The sequence below is a fragment of the Eubalaena glacialis genome, chromosome 2, assembly GCF_028564815.1.
Source record: "Eubalaena glacialis isolate mEubGla1 chromosome 2, mEubGla1.1.hap2.+ XY, whole genome shotgun sequence".
NCBI lineage: Eukaryota > Metazoa > Chordata > Mammalia > Artiodactyla > Balaenidae > Eubalaena > Eubalaena glacialis.
In genome coordinates, this window is record NC_083717.1 from 193,669,199 (window position 1) to 193,696,611 (window position 27,413).

At 41.4% G+C, this 27,413-nt stretch overlaps 1 protein-coding gene across 7 annotated transcripts in view; it reads left to right on the top strand.

Moving 5' to 3' along the window:
- The window catches only part of MARK3 (microtubule affinity regulating kinase 3), a 108,983-nt gene extending 82,543 nt beyond the window's left edge, over positions 1-26,440 (top strand). For 2 of the 7 annotated variants that reach the window (XM_061181317.1, XM_061181321.1), the window contains 9 exons: positions 5-104; positions 422-534; positions 1,035-1,188; positions 6,720-6,937; positions 9,997-10,100; positions 17,213-17,470; positions 21,344-21,370; positions 22,656-22,700; positions 25,896-26,440. In XM_061181317.1, the coding sequence (XP_061037300.1) occupies positions 5-104; positions 422-534; positions 1,035-1,188; positions 6,720-6,937; positions 9,997-10,100; positions 17,213-17,470; positions 21,344-21,370; positions 22,656-22,700; positions 25,896-26,241 (1,365 nt within the window). In that variant the 3' untranslated portion in view covers positions 26,242-26,440. The remainder of the gene's footprint in view (positions 1-4; positions 105-421; positions 535-1,034; positions 1,189-6,719; positions 6,938-9,996; positions 10,101-17,212; positions 17,471-21,343; positions 21,371-22,655; positions 22,701-25,895) is intronic. The other 5 variants (XM_061181319.1, XM_061181323.1, XM_061181320.1 and 2 more) reach the window with 4 other exon arrangements.
- The last annotated feature ends 973 nt before the right edge of the window (positions 26,441-27,413 follow it).

Here is a 27,413-nt window from a genome sequence, read left to right on the forward strand (position 1 = left end):
TCAGCAAATCATGAAGGACAGGTGGATCAATGCAGGGCATGAGGAAGATGAACTAAAGCCGTTTGTTGAACCAGAACTGGACATCTCAGACCAGAAAAGGATAGGTAATTATTCTGTGCCTGCATGTTGGTGTGTGTACAGGTAACATATTTCTGTTTTGATTCATATGTGTATGCCTAAAATGGGGATAATGGGAAGTTAAGCATAAGTTACATGAATCAGCTTATATGTTTTGTCATATTTAGGAACTTATCTGCAGTTTCCTGTAATAGCACTCAGTAACTCAGAAATAAGCCAACTGCCCGTTTATGTTAGAAAATGTGTGATCTTTTGGGTCAAATAAAGGAAATTATTTTACCCTGTAACATAATGATTTCTTAACCAAACGAAACACGTAAACTATATTATACCCTTCTTTTAGATATTATGGTGGGAATGGGATATTCACAAGACGAAATTCAAGAATCTCTTAGTAAGATGAAATATGATGAAATCACAGCTACATACTTGTTGTTGGGGAGAAAATCTTCAGAGGTAAGAATAATCAGATAAAAACCTACAATATCCTTTTTGTGAATTATTAGCTCATGTAAACTCTTTGTTTTTTTTTAGTGTGTATAACATTTGATAATATTTTAAAATTTACCTTCAAATAACTAATCTAACTCCTATGACTATTATGAGATACTATTTTAACTTTAAGATAATAACCTTTAATAATTTGGCTTTCATTAAGTTAACCTATAGTCATTAGTAGTTTTTAAATGATGTAAAGTATCAGATGAAATAAATAGAGCGTTTTAAGTTTTTTGAAAAAGCCTGGAAAGAAGAACGTTAATATTTATCCTTGTGTGAGCTTTTCCAGCAGTCAGAAAAATACTTTTGCCTGAGTTTAGGGTTGTCATTTTTGTACACTGTGATTCTTCTCTCTAAATGAACTACTTATGAGAGGTTTGTGTATTGTAAGTTTAGTTTCATAATAAACCATTTGGGCTCGTGTTGTGGTTTGCTCTGTTTTTCTCATTTTCTCTTAGCTGGATGCTAGTGATTCCAGTTCTAGCAGCAATCTTTCACTTGCTAAGGTTAGGCCAAGCAGCGACCTCAGCAACAGTACTGGCCAGTCTCCTCACCACAAAGTACAGAGAAGTGTTTCTTCAAGCCAGAAGCAGAGGCGGTACAGTGACCATGGTAAGTCTGAGACCATTCCAGTGTGTTCTCTCAGAGTCTCCTGTTAACCAAGAGGCCTCCTAACACTGGGAAGCATCCTTTTGCTTATGGACTACTGGGGTTGGAGTTGTTTGATTTCCCTTCTTGACATTTCTTTCAAAGCAGTCCTGCAGGTTCTGGCATATTTATCTCAAGGCTCTGATCTCCTTGGTACACTCAGTAAGCTTTTTTTTTTTAATTAATTAATTTATTTATTTTTGGCTGCGTTGGGTCTTCGTTGCTGCACGCAGGCTTTGTCTAGTTGCGGTGAGTGGGGGCTACTCTTCGTTGCGGTGCGCGGTCTTCTCATTGCGGTGGCTTCTCTTTGTTGCGGAGCACAGGCTCTAGGAGCACGAGCTTCTGTAGTTGTGGCTCGCGGGCTGTAGGGCGCAGGCTCAGTAGTTGTGGCACACGGGCTTAGTTGCTCCGCAGTATGTGGGATCTTCCCGGACCAGGGATCGAACCCATGTCCCCTGCATTGGCAGGCGGATTCTTAACCACTGCGCCACCAGGGAAGTCCCTCAGTAGGCCTGGCTGTGACTGTTGAGCACTTGAACTGTGGAAATGATTTTCAGTTTTGTCTCAGTTAAATTTATAAAGCCATGTGCAGCCAGTGGCTACCACATTGGACAGCACAGCCCTGGAAAATGTATAGTATCCCAGTTTTGCCTTAATTGGTTTAAATTTTTGACATGTGTCTTTCTCAGCCACACTCTAGCTGTTGGTGTGTCTAACCACCCTCACTCTTAAAAGTTTTCACCATAGAAGTGAATATTTCATGAGACTTAAGACCCTAAAGGATATGCTTACCAAACTTGACAGTTATTCTACCTTCAAGGCAGCCCCATTTGTTGGAATCCAGAGACTCTAGTAGGTGTGTGTTTATTCACATATTATTATTTCCTTTAATTCCAGCGTGCAGGAACCGAATTTATGTTGGCCTGGTCCTAACTTTTAAAAATACATCCTCACATGGAACACCCGTTCATCTCTTTGTTCAGTTCATTTCCCTTCTCTGGACTTTGTCCACCCCCATTCTTTCACCTTGAGATGTGGCACTTCGAATTGCACAGAGTATTCCAGGTGTCTGCAGCTTTGGTTTTGTACCAAAAGTGATGACACTTTGGTTTCCATTTCTCTCCCTGCTGCTGCTGCCTCTCTATATGGTTTGGGCCAAAGCAGCACATTGTACTGACACTGTCAGTAAACTGTCTATATGTCTGCTGTTTTCTAGGGTATAACTGAGAGCTCAGAACCTGTCTGATGCCAGGATTTGTGCAGGTGGCATTTGTAAACCAAGTGTTGATCTGGGTCTCTGTCTCTTGTGTTCGTATTAGTTGCTTACAAGGAGGGGTTTTCTGTGTACTGCAGAGCAATTAGCAAAATGCCTACGTGTTGCTCTAAATCAACCAGTTTAAAGGGACTTGTTCCTAAATCCTGGAAGAAACCTGGTGATGGAGTTTTCTCATGTCCCTTTCCCCAGCTCAGAAAATTTTAGAGCTAAAAAGAGCTCACCAAACCCCCATGTTAGCAATAAGGAAATAGGGCAAGAGAGCTCACCAGGTCTTCTGAGGTTAAATAGAAGTGGGAACGCCTGAGACAGACCCAGGACTCCTGGCCCCTGGTCCTATGGCTGTCTCCACTAACCCGCCCATTACCTCTTATAGTAGTGCTTTTATAATAATAATCATCCTTCTTTCTTGGAGCCTCTGATATTAAAAAGAAGTTCACAAAAGAATATTTCCAGAAATTCTGTATATAGAAAATCACCGACCCAATTCCACATTCTTTGGGGATGAAGATGGTGGTCAGCAAAAAAAAAAGATTTGATTATGCCTCTGGCACTGTTCATTTAAGTGCTGAAAATGAGATAGGTTCCAAATAATGAAATCTAGCAAAGCACATCCACTTGGTACCAAGTGAAGGCAGACAAGCCCGTAGACAGACCAACTTTTAGCTTGCCCTCCCACCCCATCTCATCTCTCCTCTTGCTCCCTACCTCTAGATGCCAATGATTTATATCTGCCTGCTTCTGTAAAATCATAACTTAATTTTTATTTGTGTTTCTTAATTTCGGTCCCATGTGTGAACCCCCCTGTATGTATGTACATTTTTTTCTAGGAAGGGTGATCTTCATCAGATTTTCAAGGGGTTCTTTTATTTAAAAAAAAAAAAAGAAAAGAAAGTGAAGAATCACTGTTCTATTAACCAGTCAGTGAGTGGTATTGGGGAGGTTGGTAGTGATCAGAAAAAAAATAAATTTGGATCCATTTCTCACATCTTATACAACGTTGGATTCCAATTGGAATAAAGGTGTAAATATTAAAAAAAGACGGCTTCCCTGGTGGCGCAGTGGCTGAGAATCTGCCTGCTAATGCAGGGGACACGGGTTCGAGCCCTGGTCTGGGAAGATCCCACATGCCGTGGAGCAACTAGGCCCGTGAGCCACAACTACTGAGCCTGCGCGTCGAGCCTGTGCTCCGCAACAAGAGAGGCCGCGATAGTGAAGAGGCCCGCACACCACGATGAAGAGTGGCCCCCACTTGCCGCAACTAGAGAAAGCCCTCACACAGAAACGAAGACCCAACACAGCCAAAAATAAATATAAAAATAAATAAATAAATAAAAGATTACTATTTAAAAAAAAAAAGAAAGAAACTGGGACTTCCCTGGTGGTCCAGCAGTAAAGAATCTGCCTTCCAGTGCAGGGGACTCGGGTTTGATCCCTGGTCGGGGAACTAAGATCCCATATGCTGCAGGGCAACTAAGCCCGCATGCTACAACTACTGAGCCCGCGTGCCTCAACTAGAGTGCCCGTGTGCCTGCGTGCCCACGTGCTCTGGAGCCCGCACGCCGCAGCAAAAGATCCTGCATGCTGTAACGAAGATCCCACGCGCCACAACTAAGACCCAACGCAGCCTAAAATAAAATACAAAATATATAAATAAATTAATTAAATAAAAATTATTTTTTAAAAAATCATATTTTGGGGAATTCCCTGGTGGTCCAGTGGTTAATTAGGACTCTAGGCACTTTCACTGTTGTGGCTCGGGTTCACTCCCTGGTCAGGGAACTAAGATCCTGCAAGCTGTGCGGTGTGGCCCAAAAATAAAAAAAGAAGAAGAAGAAGAAAAATCACATTTTTGTGTGATTTATCCACACCACGGAACACTACTCAGCAATAGAAAGGAACGAATTATTGATAAACACAGCAATTCGGACGGATCTCAAGGGAGTTCTGCCGAGTGGGGGGAGACAGTCTCAAAGGGTTACGTTGACTCCATTCACATAACATTCTTGAAATGACGGAATTACAGAGATGAGAACAGATTGGCGGTTGCCAGGATTTAGGGGAGGGACTTGAGGTGGAAGATAGGTGGCTGTGGCTGTGATAGGGTCGCCCACAAGGTCCTTGAGATAGAACTGTTCTTCGTCTTGACTGGTGGTGATCACATGAATCTGCACATGTGATTAAAGTGTGTAGAGCTGAATACACACGCACATAACACACAGTGCAATAAAACAGGAGCAGTCTGAATGAATGAGGTCAGTGGGTTGTATCAATAGCTGTTTCCATGCATAATCTCAAATCCTAAGATGAAAAAAAAATCTTTTAATTTTCTAAATAGCAATAATAAATGTTTCAAAACAAATTGGTAGTAACCCTAAAGATTCAGAATGTCATTAGATGTATCATGATATTGAGAAGAAAGAGAAGTATTAAGGGTAGTATCACCCTATACTTGGCTGATTCTTTGTTTTATATGTTAAAATTGCCAAACTGAGAACTTGATTGTTGTTCTCCCATAATTCAAATCTTTGTTTACTTTTAATTCAGTTCCAAATAAAGTTACCATTTATTTATTTATTTACCACACCACGCAGCTTGTGGGATCTTAGCTCCCCAACCAGGGACCAAACCCGGGCCCTCAGCAGTGAAAGCACAGGGTCCTAACCACTGGACCACCAGGGAATTCCCTAGATTTACCGTTTGAATTTTTGTCCTAGAAGTAGCTTTTCTGTACCCCACCCCATCCATTTTTTTAAATTTATTTTTCTGTTGAAGTATAGTTGATTTACAATGTTAATTTCTACTATACAGCAGAGTGACTCAGTTATACACATACATACATTCTTTTTCATATTCTTTTCCATTATGGTTTATCTCAGGATATTGAATATAATTCCCTGTACTATACAGTGAGACCTTGTTGTTTATCCATTCTATATGTAATAGTTTGCATCTACTAACCCCAAGCTCCCAGTCCCTCCCTCCCCTTCCCTCTTCCCCCTCCCATCCATTTTTTAATAGACCTAAAATATACAGGCTTTTCTACCATAAATGATGAGCATTTGGTGCTGTTCCTTAAGATTACCACTGGATGTCATATATAATGAATATACTAGTTATCTCGTTCATTTCCAAAATTCTTTGAACTCCGAATCTCCTGTGTCATCAGAGTCTCTAGGTGATTTACTGCAGGACATCAGTTAATTGCCCACCTGAGATGTCCCTAGGCATCCTCCTCCTGGGAGGGGGTCTGACTGGGAACATCCACCCATGTCCTCCCTGTCACTTCCATGAGAAGCATGCTTTCTTTTGCTTATACTGCCTCTCCTTGTCTGCTCAAATTCCTATTTACCTAGAAGATTATGAGTGCTTTAAAAAAGATGCAAGATAAAACTTCAAAAGAAAGAGCCTGTAAATCTTTACTGTTCTTTTCCAAAAGGTGACGGCATCTCTTATACAAAAAGGATGAAATTCACTCAGATGTATAGATACCAGGTGAACCAGTTCATTCTGCATGATGTGTGTGCATCAAGTTAGTTTGATTATTTATCTGTCCAGTAACACCCCGTGAACATGTTTCAGAAAGACAACTATATAAGCTTATTAGTTAAAAAAAATTTAAAAAAAAAAACTTTAAAAAAGTAGAATGTTAGGGACTAATAAGTGAAATTTTAAAATTGAATTCAGGACTTCCCTGGTGGTACAGTAGTTAAGAATCTGCCTGCCAATGCAGGGGACACGGGTTTGGGAAGATCGCACATGCCACAGAGCAACTAAGCCCGTGCGGCACAAGTACAGAGCCTGCGCTCTTAGAGCTCGCAAGCCACAACTACTGAAGCCCGTGCACCTAGAGCCCGTGCTCCGCAACAAGACAAGCCACCGCAATGAGAAGCCCACACACCACAACGAAGAGCAGCCCCCGCTCGCTACAACTAGAGAAAGCCCACGTGCAGCAACGAAGATCCAACGCAACCAAAAATAAATAAATAAATAAATTTATTTTTTTTTAAAAAAGTGGTTAGGTAATTTTAAAAAAATAAAAATTGAATTCATTGCATAGGGAAAACATTATACATGAATGGGAAGCATCTTAGAAGATTTTTACTGTCTTATATTTTCTTAGATGAATAGAAATCTTGGGTCATCTTATAAAGTGTTCATTTTCACAGGATAAAATATAAAACTGTATTCTGACTTTTAAAAAGTGAACTCTGTATTTTAGCTGGACCAGCTATTCCTTCAGTTGTGGCGTATCCGAAAAGGAGTCAGACCAGCACTGCAGACGGCGACCTCAGAGAAGATGGAGTTCCGTCCCGGAAAGCAGGCGGCAGCGCTGCTGGAGGAAAGGGAGTTGCTCCAGCCAGTCCCATGCTTGGCAGCGCAAGTAATCCCAACAAGGCGGATATTCCCGAACGCAAGAAGACCTCCACCGTCCCCGGTGTAAGTGTTGTCGGACTGTAGGGCAGCCTAGGGTTGTAGGATTGAAATGATAAGACATTTTGCTCCTGTGTGTTCATCTCCTACAAAGCCCTACGCACTGGGCCACAAGGCACAGTCTCAGCCTGTAAGGATCACTTGCTCTGTTGCACGTATTTCTTGTTGAGCCGTATCCCACTGGATGAGTGATCAGATCCTTTATGTCAAGGGCTGTTTTTAGTTACTCCATAAACATCTGCTAAACTTCAGACTGTATCAGATGCTGAGATATGGAAAGACATCATAATCTAACAGAGGAAATGAATAAAACCAAATGGGGACAGTGCAGACAGGTGATGGCAAACAGAAACCTGATGGAGTCTGTACAGGGCACTGTGAGCTCTGACTGCCAGGGATTTGGTGTTTGCCCTGCATCTCAAAGGGCTCTATCGATACAGAGTGTTGACTGAGTCCTTACCATGTGCCACGGACCATGCTGAGTGCTTTTTCATGTATTAGCTAAACGTTAAGTGAAGAAATTGAAGAAAAGTTAGGTAATTGTCTAAAATTATACTGCTAAACTGAATCCATCTCTTAATCCCTGCCCTGAACAAAATCTCCCTAGGAAGTAGGTAGTATTTGTTAAATTGAATCTATTCAGTTTCAGAAACTTCTTCGTGAATTGAAATGTGTTCTCTCTGACCTAACGTAGTGATTATTATGCTTAGCACTCCAAAAGTAATTTTTTTAATGATTTGATGTTTGTATTTATTGTGAAATGATCTCTAAGTCTAATTAACATCCGTCACCATACACAGTTACAGAATTTTTTTCTTGTGATGAGAACTTCTTAGATTTACCCTCTTGGCAACTTCCAAATATGCACTACAGTATTGTTCACTAGAGTCACCATGCTGTACATTGCATCCCCAGGACTTATTTATTTTATAACTGGAAGACTCAAAAAGTAATTTAAAAAAGAATTTGCAGAGAATGAACAATTTTTCTTTTTTTTTTGAGAATGAACAATTTTAAGGATATTCTGTAACCACATTTTCCCCTAAAAGTTAGTGGTGATAAAGCCTTCCCTCTACCCTAAAGAAACCCCAAACTGAGGAGCCCACGTGGAATCTGTGCTGCTCCCTTTGGCCGGTTCTTGGGGAGGGGCTTATAAAGGAACCCAGAAGGTTTTGTGTGTTCCATCCTTTGACATTGTGCTTTATCAGAGTAAACGCTGTGTGGAAAGGTTTTTTATTTGGCTTCCTAATGCAGTAAAATTGGATCATCATTCCATAGCCCTGCAATTTAAATTCAGCCTCCAATTTTTGTTGACAGTTACCAGAGGAAGAAAAAGACTTTGTTCCCTGCCTTCATAACTTCCATTCCTTCACTCTACTCATCTGCACACCCCCCTTTTGAAAGTATATCCCAAGCATTATTAGCCACTCATATATGATTATTTATAAAAGAAAGAAGTATGTTATTTAATTTTCTCCCATTTGTCTTCAGCTTCCCTATACTGCTCATGCTGTATTAAAGGTGGCTGCTTTTATCTTTGTTTTAAAATTGTTATCTGATAAAAGTTTTTACTTGCGATTTTTGTTCCTTGCTTTTTAATTTTGAAAGTTAGCTTTTTACAGATTGATGTGAAATTCACATGACATATAATTAGCCATTTGAAGCGTACTGTTCAGTGGCATGTAGTACATTCACAGCGTTGTGCAGCCTCTACCTCTCTCTAGTTCTGAAACACTTCAGAACACCCCGTGCTCATTAAGTAATCACTCTCTCCAATCCTCTCTTCCCCAGCCCCCGGCAACCAGTAATCTGCTTTCTCTCCCAATACGTTTGCCTATTCTGGAGATTTCATATAAATGGACTTATACCTCTTACTTATATATACTTACTTATACCTCTTACCCCTTACATATAAGGACTTATACTTAGACACAAGCCTCTTGTGTCTGCCTTCTTTCGCTCACCGTAATACTTTCATGGTTCATCCAAGTTGTTTGGTGAACTCATTCCTTTTTATATGCCACAGTTTGTTTATCTACTTACTCATTGATGGACATTTAGATTGTTCCTATCTTTTGGTTATTATAAGTAATGTTGCTGTAAACATTTGTGTACAAGTTTGTGTACCGCACCTGCCATATGTGAGTCCCTATTTCTCCACATCCTTGCCAATACTTGTTATTTTCTGTTTTTTTTAATTATAGCTATCCTGGTGGGTGTGAAGTGGTACCTCATTGTAGTTTTGATTTGCGTTTCCTAAATGACCAGTGATGTTCAACATCTTTTCATGTGTTTATTGGCCATTTGTATGCCTTCTTTGGAAAAATGTCTATTCAAGTCCTTTGCCCATTTTTAAATTGGGTTGTTTGTCATCTTGTGGTTGAGTTGTAAGGGTTCTTTATATATTCTGGATATTAAACCTTTACCAAATACAGGGTTTGCAGATATTTTCTCCTATTCTGTAGGTTCTCTTTTCACATCCTTGATAGTGTTCTTTGATGCACAAAAGTTTCTAATTTTGATAAAGTCCAATTTATTTTTTTCTTTTTGTTACTCATATTTTTTTGTGTGTGTCTTATCTGAATCTCTCGTCAAATCCAAGGTCATGTAGATTTACCCGTTTTTTCCTAATAGTTTTACAGTTTTAACCCTAATATTTATTTTTTAATTTTTTTAATTTTTATTTTATTTATATATTTACCTTATATTTATAATCCTTGCTTTTTAATTTTTTACTTTGAAAGTATTACCCTTTAAAAATAGTGGATCTCTCTGCTTTGTTTTAAATAATCCATGAGTTATTACTCTGTAGATTATTATAGCCAGCTTTTCAAAGTCACTTTACCATAGTCATTTTTCATTATTGCAGAAACGTTGGAGGGTAAGAAGGAGGGTAGAGGTTGCTACCTTCATCCTCTTCTCTGATCTAGTGGCCAGTACTGTTGATATTTTAGTGTAGGTTTATTTAAAGAGTATTCACGTTTATTTAAATTAGGTGGGTTTTTTTTCCCATTGTACTATACTTACTAAATAGTTTAAGACCAAAATGCCCTTTTTTTTAATAGAGTAATACAGCATCTGGTGGAATGACGCGGCGGAATACTTATGTTTGCAGTGAAAGAACTACAGCTGATAGACATTCAGTAATTCAGAATGGCAAAGAAAACAGGTATGAAATTTTACCTGTTGGCAAGAAAATTTGTTTTTCCCAAGAGAAATGGAAGAATGATATTTGCTTCTCAGTTTTTATAATCAAAATTCAAATAATAGTGGTAAGTATTCGCTAATGGTAAGTTAAATTTGAATGCAGAGTTTTAGTGCGATCCTAGAATTCCAAATTCCTCTCATTGTCCAGAGCTTATCCTCCTGGCCAGCTGTGTATGATGATTGGAAGGGTTGAGTTAAAGCAGGGAGCTTTCCCAGAGGAAATAGATGGTAAGCTATGGTTTAATTGTAGAATTATGAACAGGGAGATGGAGACTATTTTGTGCACATGAATAACTTGAACCAAGGCTGGAAGGGGGAAGGATGAGGACCTGAGACTAGGAGCCACACCTCAGGAAGATGTGGAGCACCTGGTGGGGTGGGTGAGCCTTCAGGTATAGGTCAGCAGTGTATCAGAGGGGCATGGTGGACGAGTAGTAACACAGTCTTCACCTTAAAAGAGACACACTTGAGTATCCCAGAGAAATGGAGAGTGCAGTCTTCTGAATGATTTTAATCTGGTAGGGAGGCAATCATACATTGGATAAGCATGATTTAAAATACTAACAAAGTAGTATATCAGTAAGGAGTTAGATCATGCAAACAATTTTCTTGGGGTTTCAAAATAAGAAATAGAGTCAGAAAAGTGGGATTAAGTACATCCAGAAACCATGGAGTAGAGCTGAGTTTGGGCAGAGGGAAAAGTGGGTGGGGGGAGTTGGATTGGTAGAGTAGTTAAATATATTCTATATAGAACAAATTTCCCAAATGGGCATGATTTTCCTTCTTTCTTTTTGGAAAAGTAGTGTAAAACTAAATTCAAAATGGTGAGATAAGGTCAAAGTGAGCAGATAAAGTTCTGGAGTAGAAATCCATAAAATAAATTCACATCATCTTTCATTGTCCCCTGGCCTCTCTGAACATTGCTTAGTCATATCACATTCTCATGTGTAGCATCAAAATTGTTTTTCCTCTTTTTCTGACATTTACTTTCTGAAATTGCATTATAAGATTTCTGTTTCCTTTAGATCTCATCAGTCAAATGAAATGTTTGATCAGTAACTTCTATAACAACCTAAGCAAAAATTCTTCTATCCTCTTTCATCCTTAAAACCAGACTATTTTATCATTCCCCTCTTCCACAGACCACTTATGTTTGAATTGACATGAAGGTAAAAGCTTACTATGTGAGATTACATTCATTTTTCAGTGAATTTTTAGAAATATTTACATCCTGGTATTCTGTCTTCTGATTCCTATGTGTGTGCTTGTTTTAACATTGTCTTTTTCGTATGATTAAGAACTATTAATAATGTGAGTAAAGCAACTGGGCTAGATAGCTTATAAATTAGTGACTGGTATATTTATTTTTTAATAGTAGTCTATTCTTTGGTAAATTTTCTTTTCTTACGGTTACTTTGTCAAATCTATCAAATTTCTTCTAGTTCAAAGTGATTGAATAGGAGATATCAGTAGAAGACTTAGAAGTTTCTTCTTTTTTTTTTTTTTTTTTTTTTTGGCCTCATGGGATCTTAGTTCCCTGACCAGGGATTGAACCCGGGTCCCCCACAGTGAAAGTGCTGAGTCCTAACCACTGGACCGCCAGGGAATTCCCAAAAGTTTCTAATATGTTACGGATTTTAGTCTGTAGAACTAGAAAAATGTTGTTTCATGACCCTTCTTTTTAAGATTCTTCTAAATTGTTGAATTATTCTATCAGATTCCTTTTGAACTTTAGAATATACAATTCTCTGAGGTACAGAGTCAGACTTTTATTTAAAAAGCTGTTAAGACCAAGATCTAGGTCTGCTCCCTTGATTTGTGTTTCTGTGTGTGCATCTACTCCTCTAATTCTCCTTCCCTACAGTTATTCAGTTCACTCTTTGGAAATAGTTTTAGGAATACTCTGATTTCTTTGGAGTCATAACCTGTCTGTGTTCTACCTGCAGACGCCTTCCTCAATGGGGCTGCCTCCTCCTTATCCCAACCTGGGCCTTATGGCATGTGTTAGCATCACCTCTTTAAATGCTTTGCTTCTGAAAGTGTTGTCTTTATCTTCAGTCAGACAGAGCCTCCAGCCACACAAGCTGGGACCCATGATTTTAATAATATCTGGATTTTCTTTTTCTGTCTTACAAATGAATTGAAAAATTGTTGGAAAATATTGGAGGTTTGAGTGCCAAACTGGTGGTCATATTTTTTACTTGCAGTTAAAGAAGGCATTAAATGCGACAGCTTTCTCACCCTTAAAATAGATGCTTGAGTCATAAATTATGCACTGAGCCTTCTTTGTGCGCAGATGACTTCTTTGGCAGATTGTTGCTTTTTCCTCTCCCATATATATCTTATTCCTTGACTGCAATACTAGTGAGGTACAGGATGCGTGGATCTATGTTAACTTCTGAAAGAAGGACATTAATTCCCATTTTAGCCTTCAATATGTTGGACTCTTTTCTTATACATGTGAGTGTTTTTACAGAATTCCAACAAGAGAATGATCGTGGCTAATGAAAACTAAATGAGCAAAGAAGTTTTTATCACAGTTAACACATGTATCTTTGGATTGTATTTTTAGTTTTGCTTTTGCCCAATCACTGAGTATGCTTTGAGTCAGCAACCAAAGTATTTCATATCAGAATGTTCTGATATGGGATAGATGTCATACCAAACAAATTGAAAATACCTTTCCTTTAATAACAGTAAGTGGATTCGAATTAAAAAAAGATTATCAGGCATAGATATAAAACCAGAAGATTAACAGGACCTTCACACAATGTGAATTTTAAGAAATCATACTATTTCTGTAAGTTTAAGGTTTAAAAAATGATTTTTCCTTGGACCCAGAACTGCTAAAACTATAACGCAGTTACTGTTTTGTTTGTGTGGATTCTTGTGGGGAGGTCTATGAACTGTAACCATCGTTTTTGCCACTTTTCTGGGGGAGAAATTTTGTCCAACTTGATGCCGCCCATGGTGATGTTGGGGTTGTATGTTGTAAAGAGAATTTTTGTGAGTTTGTACAGACTTGACACTCAGCAGACATTTATTGAGTTTACTGTTTCCTAAATTGAGGTGCTAGGCCTACTTTAGAAGTCAAAAAAACCACATCTGTTTTGTTGCTTGCTTTGTGGAACTCGTAATGTGACATGATTAAATTTCTAAAGAAATAATTCATTTAATTGCCTTTAAGATTATGTAAAAATTTAATAATTTGTAATGAATGTATCAATTTACACTTCCTTTTTAAGAAGGCCTCTGACTCTAAGGAGGGTCAGTTTTTTGTTGCAAAGCGTCTGTCCACACAATCTTGCCTTCACTGTCCAGCCAGGGAGCAATGGCCTCACGGGGAATAGACCGAGCATCTCCCTGCTCTGGACGAGGAAAGCCATTTCCTTATCCAGAGTCTTTGGGCGCATTTATATTCTCCAGGGGAGATGCCAAATAACCCCTGCCTCCTCTTCTTCCCCTGCTTTTTTTTTAATGCATCTGTTGATCTTAGCTCCTAATTTGGGCAAGAGAACATCAGCAGCTGGGCAGGGGGATAAAATGTGTTTGACAACTCTTGACCTGCTCGGAACAGGTAATAGAGCACAAAAGACAGTTGTGTTTATCTGTAACTTATTAAAGTAAAATTATATGTATCTATGTGTATGTATGTCTGTACGTGCATATTGGAAACAACAAAGCATTTCTTCAGATAGTTGAATCACTTAGGACTCTCTGTGTTGCAGGTGACAGAAACCCAGTCCAAACAAGTTTAAATGAAAAAGGGCACCTGTGAATTCCTATAACTAAGAAAGTCCAGGGACAGAGTCAGGGTTCACCTCATAGCTCTGCTGCTTCTGCAGGAGTTCCTTGATGGGCTCAGCAGCATCACCTTGACATCTTCCCACACTCAGCTCTGCTCGAGCAGAAGCCCTGGGGCTGTCTTCTGGGGCCCTGTTGGTCTGGCTCTGGCCATGTGCCCATCTCTTAATCTGTCACTGGCCAGGGTAGCTGGGAAAGTCTGGGGTGGAGTCAACGACATCGAGAGACCAAGAACCTATTTCTACCAAAACAGAATTCAGGTGTTTTTGCCAAAGGAAAAGACTGTGAAAAACACAAAAGTGAATCTATGTTTAATCTTTATAAGCCACTCCCCCAAGTGAGAGGGCAGGATTGTCAAACAGAAACACAGGGACAAGCAGATCTTCTTGAGCAGTTTATTACAAAGACCTGTCTCCTTCATATTGAGACTGTTAGAATTCCAGTGGCTCATTTCATTAATGTACCTTTTCAGTTAGGAGACCCCGGGGACACGATGCGATTGCAGGCCGTGCTTCCAGGGCGCGTGAGCAGACGGGAGTCACTGCGGTACAGTGTGGTGTGCAGTGGCAGGTGCCCGCACTGCACATAGAGTGGAATGCGTCCTCCTGCTGGGGGAGGGCGCCGGCGGAGACTTCACGGAGGGCATGACCTCTGGGTTGGATTTTGATGAAAATAGATGCCAGCTCTCCAGACGCGGAGAGTAGCTCCTGCAAAAGTTCTTTGACCTGATGCACAACCAAGCGACTGCACATCATCAGGTGGGCCCGAAAGTCTAGTTCCGGGAGGTAACAGTGGAAGGTCAAGCCTGGAGAGGTGGCAAGGGCCGAGCTGTGGGCACCTGAGGATGCGACTTGGATGCCAGGGTGAGGAGTTTGAACTTTATCCTGAAGACGCAGTGTGCTTTTGCATGGTTAAAAGCAATGAGTGACAAGGTCAGGTTTGTGCTTTAGAAAGTTCACAGCTGTATGGTAGACAGATTGGAAAGTGTGAAATTGGAGACCAGGAAAGACAGATGACTTAGGATTGGGCCTGTGGGAGAGGTGAAGCGCTGCACGAAGACCCTCAGAGTAGAGGTGGGGAGGCCCGGGCTCGTTGAAGTGCTGTTAGGAAGTTGACACCAACAAGATGTCCCAGTTGCTCTGGATGTGGGGCATGAGGGAAAGAACCTGATGTTTCTAGGTTTCAGGCTTTGAAAGGATTTCTGTAGAAAGTCACTGAAAGAGTATGATCAGAATTCTAAATCCCTGATTATCTTTTAAAGGAAAGAAACTGCCCCTTTGAAATTCCAAGGACACGATGACTGAGCTGGAATTAAGGATGGGGAAACTCCCTTAGGTAGTTTTGTCCCATAGCTGTCTGTGCCAGGTGAAACTGCAGACATGTAGCCACTTTTGTTACTCTTTTTCTGTCTATAAACAGTTAATTCGCTCTTATTAGTTTTCCCACCTTGAAAAATGGGGCTCTGTTGACCCCTTAGGAATTCTGAGTGTTGTTTATAAAGAAGTGAAAGTCCTTTGAGTAGGAAGGTTTTAACAACAGGATACTTTTTTTTAGTAAATTTATTTATTTTATTTTTGGCTGCATTGGGTCTTCGTTGCTGCGCGCGGGCTTTCTCTAGTTGCAGCGAGCGGGGGCTACTCTTTGTTGCAGTGCGCGGGCTTCTCACTGTGGTGGCTTCTCTTGTTGCAGAGCATGGGCTCTGGGCGCTTGGGCTTCAGTAGTTTGTGGCACGGGGGCTCAGTAGTTGTGGCTCGCGGGCTCTAGAGCACAGGCTCAGTAGTTGTGACGCACGGGCTTAGTTGCTCCGCGGCATGTGGGATCTTCCTGGACCAGGGCTCGAACCCGTGTCCTCTGCATTGGCAGGCAGATTCCTAACCACTAGCGCCACTAGGGAAGCCCAACATAGGATACTTTGATAAATACAAACAACATAGGATATTTAAACAACATAGGATACTTTGATAAATACAACTAGTTACTACTATACCTGTGATTTTACTAGTCCATTTAAAATATGACAGTGTGCTTTGGGAACAGGTCAAGAGCATAGTGTGCTCATATTATAGATTCACTTTGATTTGAATGGAGGCATCTCTTTTAGGGTAGGCTTAATTTTATACATAGCTCGGAAGAGATCGTCCCTCTCACATAAATATTCAAACATGTATGATGTTATTTTCTTTTCTTTAAAGCTAATAAACTTTTTAAATTGCTGTTTTAAAAAAAAGCAGATACAGATTAGCAATTGCTCCAGAATCCCCAAAACAGGTTTAAGAGATTTTTGTTCCTTGACAAAGACGAGATGGTTTGGGGAGGAAGGTTATATGCTTTGAACAAGAGTTGCTCTTTTTGTCACTAGTCCATCATACTGTTGTTTCTGCCTCTGCCTGAACCCAAACCCCCTCCCAGCCTGATGGAAATGTTCGCTTACGCAGCTAGCCCTGCCTCTGTTTGTAAGACATCTTCCACCTGTCGGCTGCGACATCACAAGTCGATGTCCATGTCAGGCTCTGGGCACCCCAAGATGATGTTACCTCCAATAGACAGTGAAGGAGATAACTTCAAGGCTATGTAAGAAAAATGCACATTCCTTGTGAAACTAATGTGTACCCACTGCTTCTTAATTTTGTGCTGTGGATTTTATAGTCCAAGATTTTGTTCCAGTTGTCTACAAAGTGTCCTTCCTATGTGTGGTTTTAGTTAAGCACATCCTGTCTCATGGTGTCCCTGGTCATCTTTGTGTCTTCATGCCTTTGCATACTATAAAGGGTGTAAGAAATTCCCCCTTCTTTCCAAGTTGCTTTCAGCATGTGGAATTTTACAGTACTTATGCCATTTTTGTGCTTCCAGAACTTTTTAGTTGCCTATTCTTCAATTTCACCTGCATAGCCTTTATTTCTTTTGTATTGGCAAGGTTCTCTGCATGTAAGCAATTTGAGAGGGAAGCAAAGGAAGAAAAGCTTGAGTTAGCTGTTCTTTGTTCTAGAATTTCCCTGCATTAATCTTGTCCTTGAAAATATGTGTGTACTGTTCCCTTAAACTCCATGAGGTTTTGTTTATGTACTATTCCTTTGGCACCCTTTGCCACTTAACTTACCTTTTGCTCCTAAGTCCTATAAAATACCCCTTGGCTCTGGATTTATATAACTGGTTTTCTCCACTCTATATCAAAGGTATATTGTGATTGTAAATGTTTGTGTGCCATGTTTGCTACAAAGCCAGGGTTTTGTGAACAGAGATCTAAGAATCTGTCATTTTCTGATCTCAAAGCACTATTCCTGACCAGAGAGCTCCAGTTGCTTCAACACACAGTATTAGCAGCGCCACCACCCCAGATCGAACCCGCTTCCCAAGAGGCACTGCCAGTCGTAGCACTTTCCACGGCCAGCCCCGGGAGCGGCGCACTGCCACATATAACGGCCCGCCTGCTTCACCCAGCCTGTCCCATGAAGCCACACCATTGTCGCAGACTCGAAGCCGAGGCTCCACTAATCTTTTTAGTAAATTAACTTCCAAACTCACAAGGAGGTAAGTGCCTAGGTGGTGCTGGTTGGAGCAAACACAAGGGCAAAAGGAGAAGTGTCGTCTTCCTCGTTGTGTGAAGCCACTGCCCAGATGCTTTTCATTTTGTCTTTAGCTCACATTGTTCTGGTTTGCATATCTAACGCTATACTTTTAAAACCTTTCAGAAGAGAAATTATAGAGCTCAGAGTCTTTTCACAACACTAAAAGTTCTCTAGCACTTGGGAGGTTGTTGTTGTTTAATTACTTTTCCTTTTAATCTCACATCTCTCTACATGGTGTGTGCACTTCAGTTTAGCAAAACCCCAGATCCAGTGTAGTCCGGGGGCTGGCGCCCCATAAGTAGCCACTGAGGGAGACGTGTATGGTGTAATCGTCCCTAGACACGGAGGAGAGAGACATTTCCTCTTCTCTCGTTGCATTCCAGTGTCGTTGAGGAGCACTAAGTTTCTTAGAGCTTCAATCTTGAAATTGTTCTCTCTGTTGGCCTGAGTTATAATGAGAAGAAGGTAACATTCTATATTGAATAGTTTTGGAGATAAAATCCTTGCCTTATTCTCAGGAAGAAGCTAGTATCTGGTCATGTATAAAATCTTTTGTATGTCCTGTAGACTGTCAGTTGGGGCCTTGGGAAATCTCTAAAGGTCCCTTGAGGTACTTGTAACTTTATTTCCAGAATCTAGTCTAGAGGTTGCAAAGCCTAGAAACACTGGCTGCTATAAGAGGAAAAAGAAAAGATAGCACTCTGCATTATAAGCAAAGGCACCTTTAGCCAGGAAACCTGAGAGCCCCTGCAGTCCCAGGACACCCAGAGGAAATTCTTTGAACTTAAGCCTCTCTGTGGATTAGTCTGTCCGAGGTGTCCTGCAGGTTTTGCCTGTTACAGACCTTCTGGTTCATCACCTGTGTCTTCTTCACAGAACAACAGTGGGGTCTTCCCAGAGTCTAAAATGATACACGCCCTCCTCCTCTCTTCTCTGACTCCCTGTGGCCCATTAGCCTACTGATCTGTTCCGTGCCGTCTTCTTTATTTAACCTGTAAGCTAAATACCACTTTTCAGTCTCCCCCAGTAATTTTATCTTAAATCAGTCATCTAAAACTTAGACAAGTCACATTAAACTGTCTTTCCCCAGATGATCTGTTCGTTGTCCAGATGTCAAATACCAGATTAGGGAGGACTTCTGCTACCCACTAGCATTGACTAGAGGTCAGAGGAGTCCAGAGTTTCTGGTCTACCCTATTATTCTCTTAGCCCCTTTGCTGAGACATCCCATTCCGGGCTGGGCAGAAGAGCAGAATGGTCTGAAGGGCCTTGCCAGATTTGGGGCACCTATTTGTGGCCAGCAAGAGAGACAATGAGTTCAACCCAAGAAGAGTCTGATGACCCCCAAAATAACGCATTGCTTCCTTTCAGGGTCATCCCAGGTGCTATCCCCAGCCTCCCTGTGCCTTAGCTCCTTCCTCGGAGCCTAGGCTGCTTAATGTCAACTGATATTTTGCCCTCTGGTTCCCGAGCACAGAAGGGATGTGTGGCAGTCAGGTCTGTCTAAGCTTCAGTCACAGGACAATCAGCTTTGTGTCCTTACATTTTGGTCAATAATGGGCTCTTTAAATAAAGCCTTGCACATCATTAAAATCCTTGAATTTATTTGTTTGCCTCCTTCGTGGTTTTTTTTGGTCATCTTAATACTATCATTGATAAAAATAACATCAGCCACAATATACTGAATGCTTCCTATGTGCTAAGCTAAAGAGATGTCTGTAGATTTATAGATATAGGAATACTTATTTTATATACATAAATAAGTATGTGTGTATGCACACACATGCATTCTCTCTCACACACTCATTTAATCTCCGTAATCTACCCTGTGGAATAGACATTGTCCCAGTTTCATAGAAGAAACTGGAGGCAAGGTTCACAGAGAGAAAGGCACATGTTCAGGATCCTACAGCAGAAGAGTGCTGAGTCAGAGCCACGGCTCCAGGAGAGCCTTGAACCCGCTGTGTGGTGCCCCTGGCAGAAAACGGTAAAGCACTGGTACAGACGTGAGTCCTTTCCCCACATTTTCTAATTAAATTTATTTCATGTATTTGAATTGAAATTGAAGGCTGAGGCTTCTTGTTGAGATATTCTAGAGGGGGTCATCTGATTTTATAATTTCCACCCCAAAATTTTTACAGAAAGTCTTCTGTTTGTTAGTTTGCAGACTGAGACCTGTAGCGTAGCCTCCCTTGGTGCTGTACTTCAGTTGTAGTCAGTTCATTCTTAAAAGCAGTCAGAGTTCTTGCTGCCGCAGCATCAGCTTCTTATCCTCTCCTAACAATAATTGTGAGGGTTAAAGTTCTAGTGCCGGAAAGGCTCAGGTGTTGGCACATAGATGCCGCAAGGAGACCTGCTGTGACGTGGTGGGACTGGCATCAGAAAACTCGCCCTCTGCTCCTGGCTGTGCCCTGGATGTTGTGAGAGCTTTAGAGAGCTATGGGCTCAGGGCGCTCAGAGTCACCCATACTCTGCAGGCAGGACAGCCCGGGCACAAACGCAGGTGCCTCTGTGCTCCTCAGAGTCATCCACGTGGTCCCGGGCGGAGTGTGAGAGCCTTAATCCCGCAGCTTCCTCCTCTTTATACCTCAAGGGATTTAAGGGAGGAAAAGTTAAGAAAATCAGTCCTATGGTACCTGAGCAGTCCCCTTGACTTTTCTCAGGTAGAAAATTCGGAAATGAAAATACGTTTTAAAGGCCTTTTAATCAATTTTCACGTGCATGATCTTTCCTACTGTGTGTAATCCTGCTGTATGCTACTTTTGATCTGATTATGGAGTGGTTGGCGGTTATCTCCAGTAGTTAGATACTTTTAAAATTGGTAGGTATCTGAAGCAATGCAAAAGTCATCCCAAATTAGGGGAGAAAAACAACGAAGGAAGTTACTAATTCAGTCAATCCTCAGATACATTTGAGTGCCTCCTGTGCTCTGTCTCAGAACTGAGATTTAGAGATAGCTTGACAAGCCCAGCTCACACTCACCCAGGAATGCTTATTGCATGATCATACAAGCCTGAGCCATAGTTTGAAATTTCTTTTGTCAAATTCTGTTCAGCACAACCTAAGCATCTCCTTAAATTTTTTTTAACGAGCAGAGTCACTTCTTTTAAATACAGCTCTTTCTGTTTATTACATAAAACATAAAAATGAACCCCCCACTGTTGTCATTTAATTTTCATTCATTTTGATATCTAAAGTTCTAAAAAGTCTACTTCATTTTAAACTCCCAATAACTTATTACAGTGCTGTATGTCAGTTATATCAAAACTGGAAGGGAAAAAAACCTAACCTCCAATGACTTTTTTTCTTAAAAAGTGATTTATACGACACCATTGTAACAGACATTCTGTTAATGTCTAAATCATCTTCCTGAAGTACGTAATGATTCTCTTCATGGATAAATATTTTTATAATGAAATTTTTAATGTTTCTGTATAAGGTGATATTTTTGTTCATAAGATATTCTGAAGAAAGTTGAGGAATGTTATTTTATTTCTAGTACATTGCAAATGACTGTAACACAAAATGTTGAATTTTATTATCTTAAGGTATACCCATCTGAAGAACCTTAAAACATTTAATTATAGTTAATGTCAATGTTTACTGCTAAATTTTTTCTTACAAGTACAGATTTTTTTATATTTCTGTTTAAAAGATCACATACTCAATTATTTGTGATAATTTTACTTTTTCATCAAATGTCGCTGTTTCATTGTTCATTGGACAGGAGAGGAGCCCTGTTTTACTTGCTGTTTTTTGTTCTATCTGTAATTGACTATTTAACTTGTGCAACTCATTTTTGTTAATTTTTTTTTTTTGGCTTAATTTCTTTTAGAAACATGTCATTCAGGTTTATCAAAAGGTAGGATTTATATATACACATTTTTTTTTCAATCCTCACCCTGAAATGGCTCCTGCAATTAACATCAGGTTTGGCTTTCTAGCCCTGTTTTTTTTCCTTAAACACTAAACTTTCTGCTGAGAACTAAATACTTCTTTGAAAGGAAGCTGGAAAGAAAGAGATTAACTCTGTCAGGCATTTTTAAAGGGACTGTGGCACCCATGTAACAAGAGGCCTACGCATGCTCTGTGCATTTTCTTCCTTTGGTAGAATTATTTAGCATCCAAATAATTCTGTCTTCATACTAATAACACTTAGCATGCTTCTGTTTGAAGAATGAGATGTCCAGTAACAGTGTGCAATTAATGATTAGCCTCAAGCATGCAAACGGTAAGTGGTAATTGTGTTAGCTGTCATTTTTTATTTCATGAAGGATTGCATTAGCAAAAGGCTTTAAAATGACAGATAAATCAGCTAATATCCTTATACTGGAAATAAATGTAAAATTCACACCTACAACCTCATTTGTTGGGGTTTTTCAGAAATTCAGACGTGGGCAACTGTATAGCAGAAATGTTTTAATATTTTCCAAGAGTTGAAGAGTGAATAGTATTGTATCTAAAAGGCACTTTCCACCAACCTCTGAAGAAAGTATGTCTCATTTTTACTTAAAGCACTGTAGTAAATGTTATTCTTACTAGGTAGATAGTTTTTTGATGATGACGCTCAAGAGACCAAAAGCGTTGCTCACTGTCTCGGGATGCACACACCCTTGAGGGGAAAAGCTGCCACTGCAGCCACACCGTGCCTGCTCCTCTCAGCTCACCAGAGGGCCAGGGTATGGGTTTTTATGTGGAGGCCACCAGTGGGTCACGGAGAGGCTTTGTTCACGTGAGCTCTTTATCAGAAACCGTGGGAAGAGTGCTTTCTTCCTGTGGGAAACTCCACTCCATGATTATTTAATTGGAAACCCACTATACTTTGGGTAGTGATTAAAAAGAATACCTCCAGTTGAAGGCCGTGAGTGTGCGCAGATTCCAGAGCTGGGCAGGAATACCTGTTGTGTATGTGAAGCAGGTGTGCAGCCAGCCTCCTGCACGGCCTTCGTGAACACACGGGGATGGCCTCTGGCAGAGTCACACCTACAAGAGTACGAGTTTTAATAAGCTCAGCTGGTGACCAAAAAGTGCTTTGGATTTGTTCATTTTATAATGTCTGTGTTTATATTTGGGTTGGTCATGTACTGGTGTGTAAGATATCTTTTCTCTTTCCCACTTCTCTGTGCTTCTACATTCTATTCATTGAGGCTTCCAACTGAATATGAGAGGAACGGGAGATATGAGGGCTCAAGGTGAGGGAAACGATTTTTACTTAAAATATTTTATAGGTATTTACCTCATTTCTGCGGCAGAGGCAACACCCTTTTCTGAACGTTCTGCATCTATCCCTGCTCCAGGTGGGATCGCTTAGTGCCACCAGCAGTATGTGGTCAGGAAGCATTGCTGCTGCCGCCGGCACCTGGCAGCCACGTGAGGGCGCTGGAGTGCTGCAGCCACCTGCTGGTGGAAGCCTCGGGTCCCAGCCCCACCTGGGTTCTCACTGGTGTTTGGGTATTAAAATACGCATTCCTAGGCATAGGAACGTGGAATTGCCATTTGAAAACTGTGACCAGGTAGCCTGGACCTCAGCGGCAGATCAGCCGGTGGCCTAAAGCCATTTCAAGTATAGATGCTGTTTTGGGACTACAGTTATATAAATTTGAACATTAAGTGTAATTTTTCCTCTTTTTCTTTTTAATATTTGTAAGCTCAAAGCTGAGCAGAAGTGACTTTACTTTCTAAAGTTTGATATTAAGTTGACTGTGTTCCTTCCTTTACCACCTTATTGTTCCCCTTCCCTTTCCTAAGGCAATAGTGCACAACTTAGGTTATTTCTGTTTCAAAAATTTGAACGAAAAACTTCATGCCATGGATTAGTTTTCTTTTGCGAGACACCTGTATATCCCCTTGTTCAAATGTAAATGTTCCCTTATGCTTTTGAAATAAATTTCCTTTTGTAATTAGAAAAAAAAAAACAAAAACGCATTCCTCCTGCCTGAGCTCTCCTGACCCGAGGTGAGGTCTGGGAGTCTGGAGCATTGTCGACCTGGTGAGAACTCTCGGCATAGTTCTAGTCTCAAGGAATGAAAGCAGAATATTTAGGAGAATTTTTTTTTTTTTTTTTTTTTTTGGCTGCGCCATGTGGCTTGTGGGATCTTAGTTCCCAGACCAGGGATTGTACCCCGGCCCTGGCAGTGAAAGCACCGAGTCCTAACCACTGGACCTCTAGGAAATTCCCTAGGAGAATTTTCATATTTCAAATTAGATGTCTTTTTTTTTTTTTTAAGAATGATTACGTAGGGAATTCAGTGGTTAGGACTCTGTGCTTTCACTAGGTCCCAGGTTCAACTCCTGATCGGGGAACTAAGATCCCACAAGCCGTGCAGTGCGGCCAAAAAAAAAGAATGATTATGTAGTTGAGTGTTTTGCTTTTAAATTTTCTGTACCTGTCATTGCATGGATATGGCGGCGGGGGGAGTCACCAGATGGGCTCAGGACTCCAGATTTCTTCCACTTGCGCCCTTTTTTATGCCAGTCGCCACCATGCTGTTTCAGGTCCTTGTTAGCCCGTTTCCTCTCTTCCTGGTCTTCCTAAAACCCAGCTCTGATCATATGACTACCCTGAATGAAAACCTGCAGTGGCCCCATCGCCTGGCCGACCATGTCCATACAAGTCCCTGTGTGGCTTCAGCAGCCCCAGTTTCCCCCCCACACAAATCCCTCAGTTGATATAGAAGTTCGGGGTGAGAGTCAGGCAGCATCCCCCAACCTGCCCTTGAGCAAGTCTAGCTGCCCTGAGTTTGTCTCCCCAGCCATAGTTGGGAGGGACTCACAGAACCCACCTCCTGGTATGCTGAGGATCAAGGGCTCAGTAAATGCCAGCGGCTGTCGGGGGGGGGGGTGAGACTGTGCCCTCAGCTCCAGTCCGTGGGTACCTTCAATTTTGCCCTCGACATGTTCTGTGCTTTCCATACCTCCTTGCCTTCACTTAAGAGATTTCCTCTGCTCTAGACACAGACTTTCTCCCACCTCAGTCATGATGTTGAAATCCCATGGGCTCTTCGTAGCTCTTCTCAGATGCCATTGCCCACCCCACCCCGCCCCGAAGCTGTTTTCTCGTCTTCCCCCCTGCCTTTCCCTGCGCTCCACTCCTCCCTTCTCTTGCACTCCTCCCGTCAGGCGGGCTCCACCTCTCTGGGACTCTAGCTGACTGCCCGTGCCTTACCTGTGCTATTGCTGTTTCCTTGTGTTTTAGTCTTTCCTCCCCTGACCGCAGCTTAGAGAGCTTTTGCTTTTTTTTGTAACCTATTTAGTATTTAACAGCATTTTATACTTAGGAAGCTTTCAAACAGTTTTGGTAGGTGTGAACCAAACTGAATATTCTGTTAGCAGGTGGATGACAGGGAGAGATATATACATAGTAAAACCTATGGCCCACTCTCAGCTCTGATGAATTTGCCATAAGATTGAGTGTATTTAACATACATACACTGTGAGTTTTTAATGCACAAGCGTGTTAGGTATTCACCCTCCTAATTGAGAATGTCAGTAACGGTTTGTGGCAGTAATGATGAAATACCGCAGAGCAGTGAGGTGGTAGGTGCCTGTTGGAGTTGCTGAGAGAGCCGTGCCTGGGGTCACAGCCTGCACCTTGTGAATCTGTACAGTTTGCATTCAAACTGGTCATTTCAGTGCTCGGCAGCAAGTAAGCCTCAACATTTCATTTTCCTATTTCCGTAGTAAGGTAGTGTCATCTAAGAATTCTTTTTAACTGTGAAATTGGAAGTTTACATTAACAAAGTAGAAGGAAAAATGCTAAGGTGGTAGTAGGGGACTGAGAGAATGGCCCACCCCCTTACCTAGCTGTGCTTAGCACCTGGGGCCGTTTGCCGGGAAAGCGATTTTCAACTGTGTTGAGTCACTGGTTATCCTGAGTAACAGTTACAGTGGAGGTTATGATGAATTGAATCTTTAAAAATTGTGGTAGGAGAAGCAGCCAGGCCAAGCAGACCTGGTGGCTGGGCTGCTGCCGCCACCTCCCTAAGCTGGCCTGTGAAGGGCCCTGCCGGCACCTTGCCGCCGGCAGCCAGCCTGGATGGCAAGGGCTGGGCTCTGGAGACGTGCTCAGCTCGCTCTCCACTTTGCCTCCTCCCAAGGGTTCTGTTTAACAAATTACTTTCTTAATTTTCACCGAATGACTGGTGGAGATTTTTCGGCCTGGTAGATTTTTTACATCTGTGGCTTATGATTGGGACGGGAAGGGGGTTGTGGAGAAATAGGTGAGTACTTCTTAGCAAAGGAACAGACTACCAACCAGGAGCCTATGCGGGAAAAACGTGGAAGTCATTTATTACGCTGTATCGAAGATGTTGGTCATGAGCTGGGTGGAGTAGAAAAGGTGGGTTTTCCTGTGCAATTAAGAATAAACCTGCCACTGTGCCTTTCAGTCGCAACGTATCTGCTGAGCAAAAGGAGGAAAACAAAGAAGCAAAACCTCGTTCCCTGCGCTTTACCTGGAGCATGAAAACCACTAGTTCCATGGATCCCAGTGACATGATGCGGGAAATCCGCAAAGTGCTGGACGCCAATAACTGTGACTACGAGCAGAGAGAGCGCTTCTTACTCTTCTGTGTCCACGGCGACGGGCACGCGGAGAGCCTCGTGCAGTGGGAGATGGAAGTGTGCAAGCTGCCAAGACTGTCTCTGAACGGGGTCCGGTTTAAGCGGATATCAGGGACGTCCATAGCTTTCAAAAATATCGCTTCCAAAATTGCCAATGAGCTAAAGCTGTAACCCAGTAATTATGGTGTAAATTAAGTAGCAATTTAAAGTGTTTTCCTGAACACTGATGGAAATGTATAGAATAATATTTAGGCAATAACGTCTGCATCTTCTAAATCATGATATTAAAATATAAGGACGAGAGCACGCCTGGGAGCGAAAGCTGGCCTTTTTTCTACGAATGCACTACATTAAAGACGTGTGACACGTGTGCCCTCTGTCTTATTTCCATTGCCCTGAAAGTCAGCGTGTGACATCCATCTCCACGTGCCTCCTGTCTGTGCGGGTGTGAGAGTGGACGGTGTGTGTGTGAAGTAGTGCTACGGAAGCATCTCCTTACACTGGCAACCAGAGTTGTTACGAGTACCTCTGTGGGAGATTATTTGGTGCTAAAACATTAAAATTGCCAAGGAGGAAATTACTGAATTACTACTAAGAATTAACTTTAAGACTAGTTGGTAATTAATGCAGGTTTACAGTTCATGCCTGTGGTTTTGTGTTTGTTGTTTCGTGTTTTTTTTTTAGTGCAAAAGGTTTAAATTTATAGTTGTGAACATTGCTTGTGTGTGTTTTTCTAAGTAGATTCACAAGATAATTAAAAATTCACTTTTTCTCAGTAAAATCTTGCATTGTCTCCTAATACTGTATTTAAGACTCAGATTAAGGCAGTGACTTAAAAGTATGTGTTTTTGCCTCCACCACCAAGTTGAACAAAAGCAAATGGAAAGTGTGCGAAGGCCGGGCCACTTTTCCCTTAGCGTGGATCCCAACATTTTGTGATTTCTAGCATCTTTTTTCCCCAAAGGCAATAAAGGGAGAAGATGGCCCTCCTGGTGACCTGAGCAGGATGGGAGTCGGGAGTGGCTGTCAGCCTCAGCCTTGGGAGCCCTGGCACACCCCCGTGTGGAGAAACGCCAGGCCTTGGCAGTTCTGGGTTTGTTCTCCATGAAGTATGTAATTTTCCTCTCTTGTTCTTTGTGGTTCAGTACGTGAATTAGACTCAACAGCCTTTTCCCAACACCTACATGGTTACATAAAGAGGGTAATGAACTCATCAGTCAGTTGGATGCTTTAATCTCATGGGGATATTATCACATTAATCGGTGTGCTGTTTGGGTTCTGGGTTTGTCGGTGGTGGTCCAAGTATGAAAGTCTGGACAGTCACTCAGTCACAAATACTTACT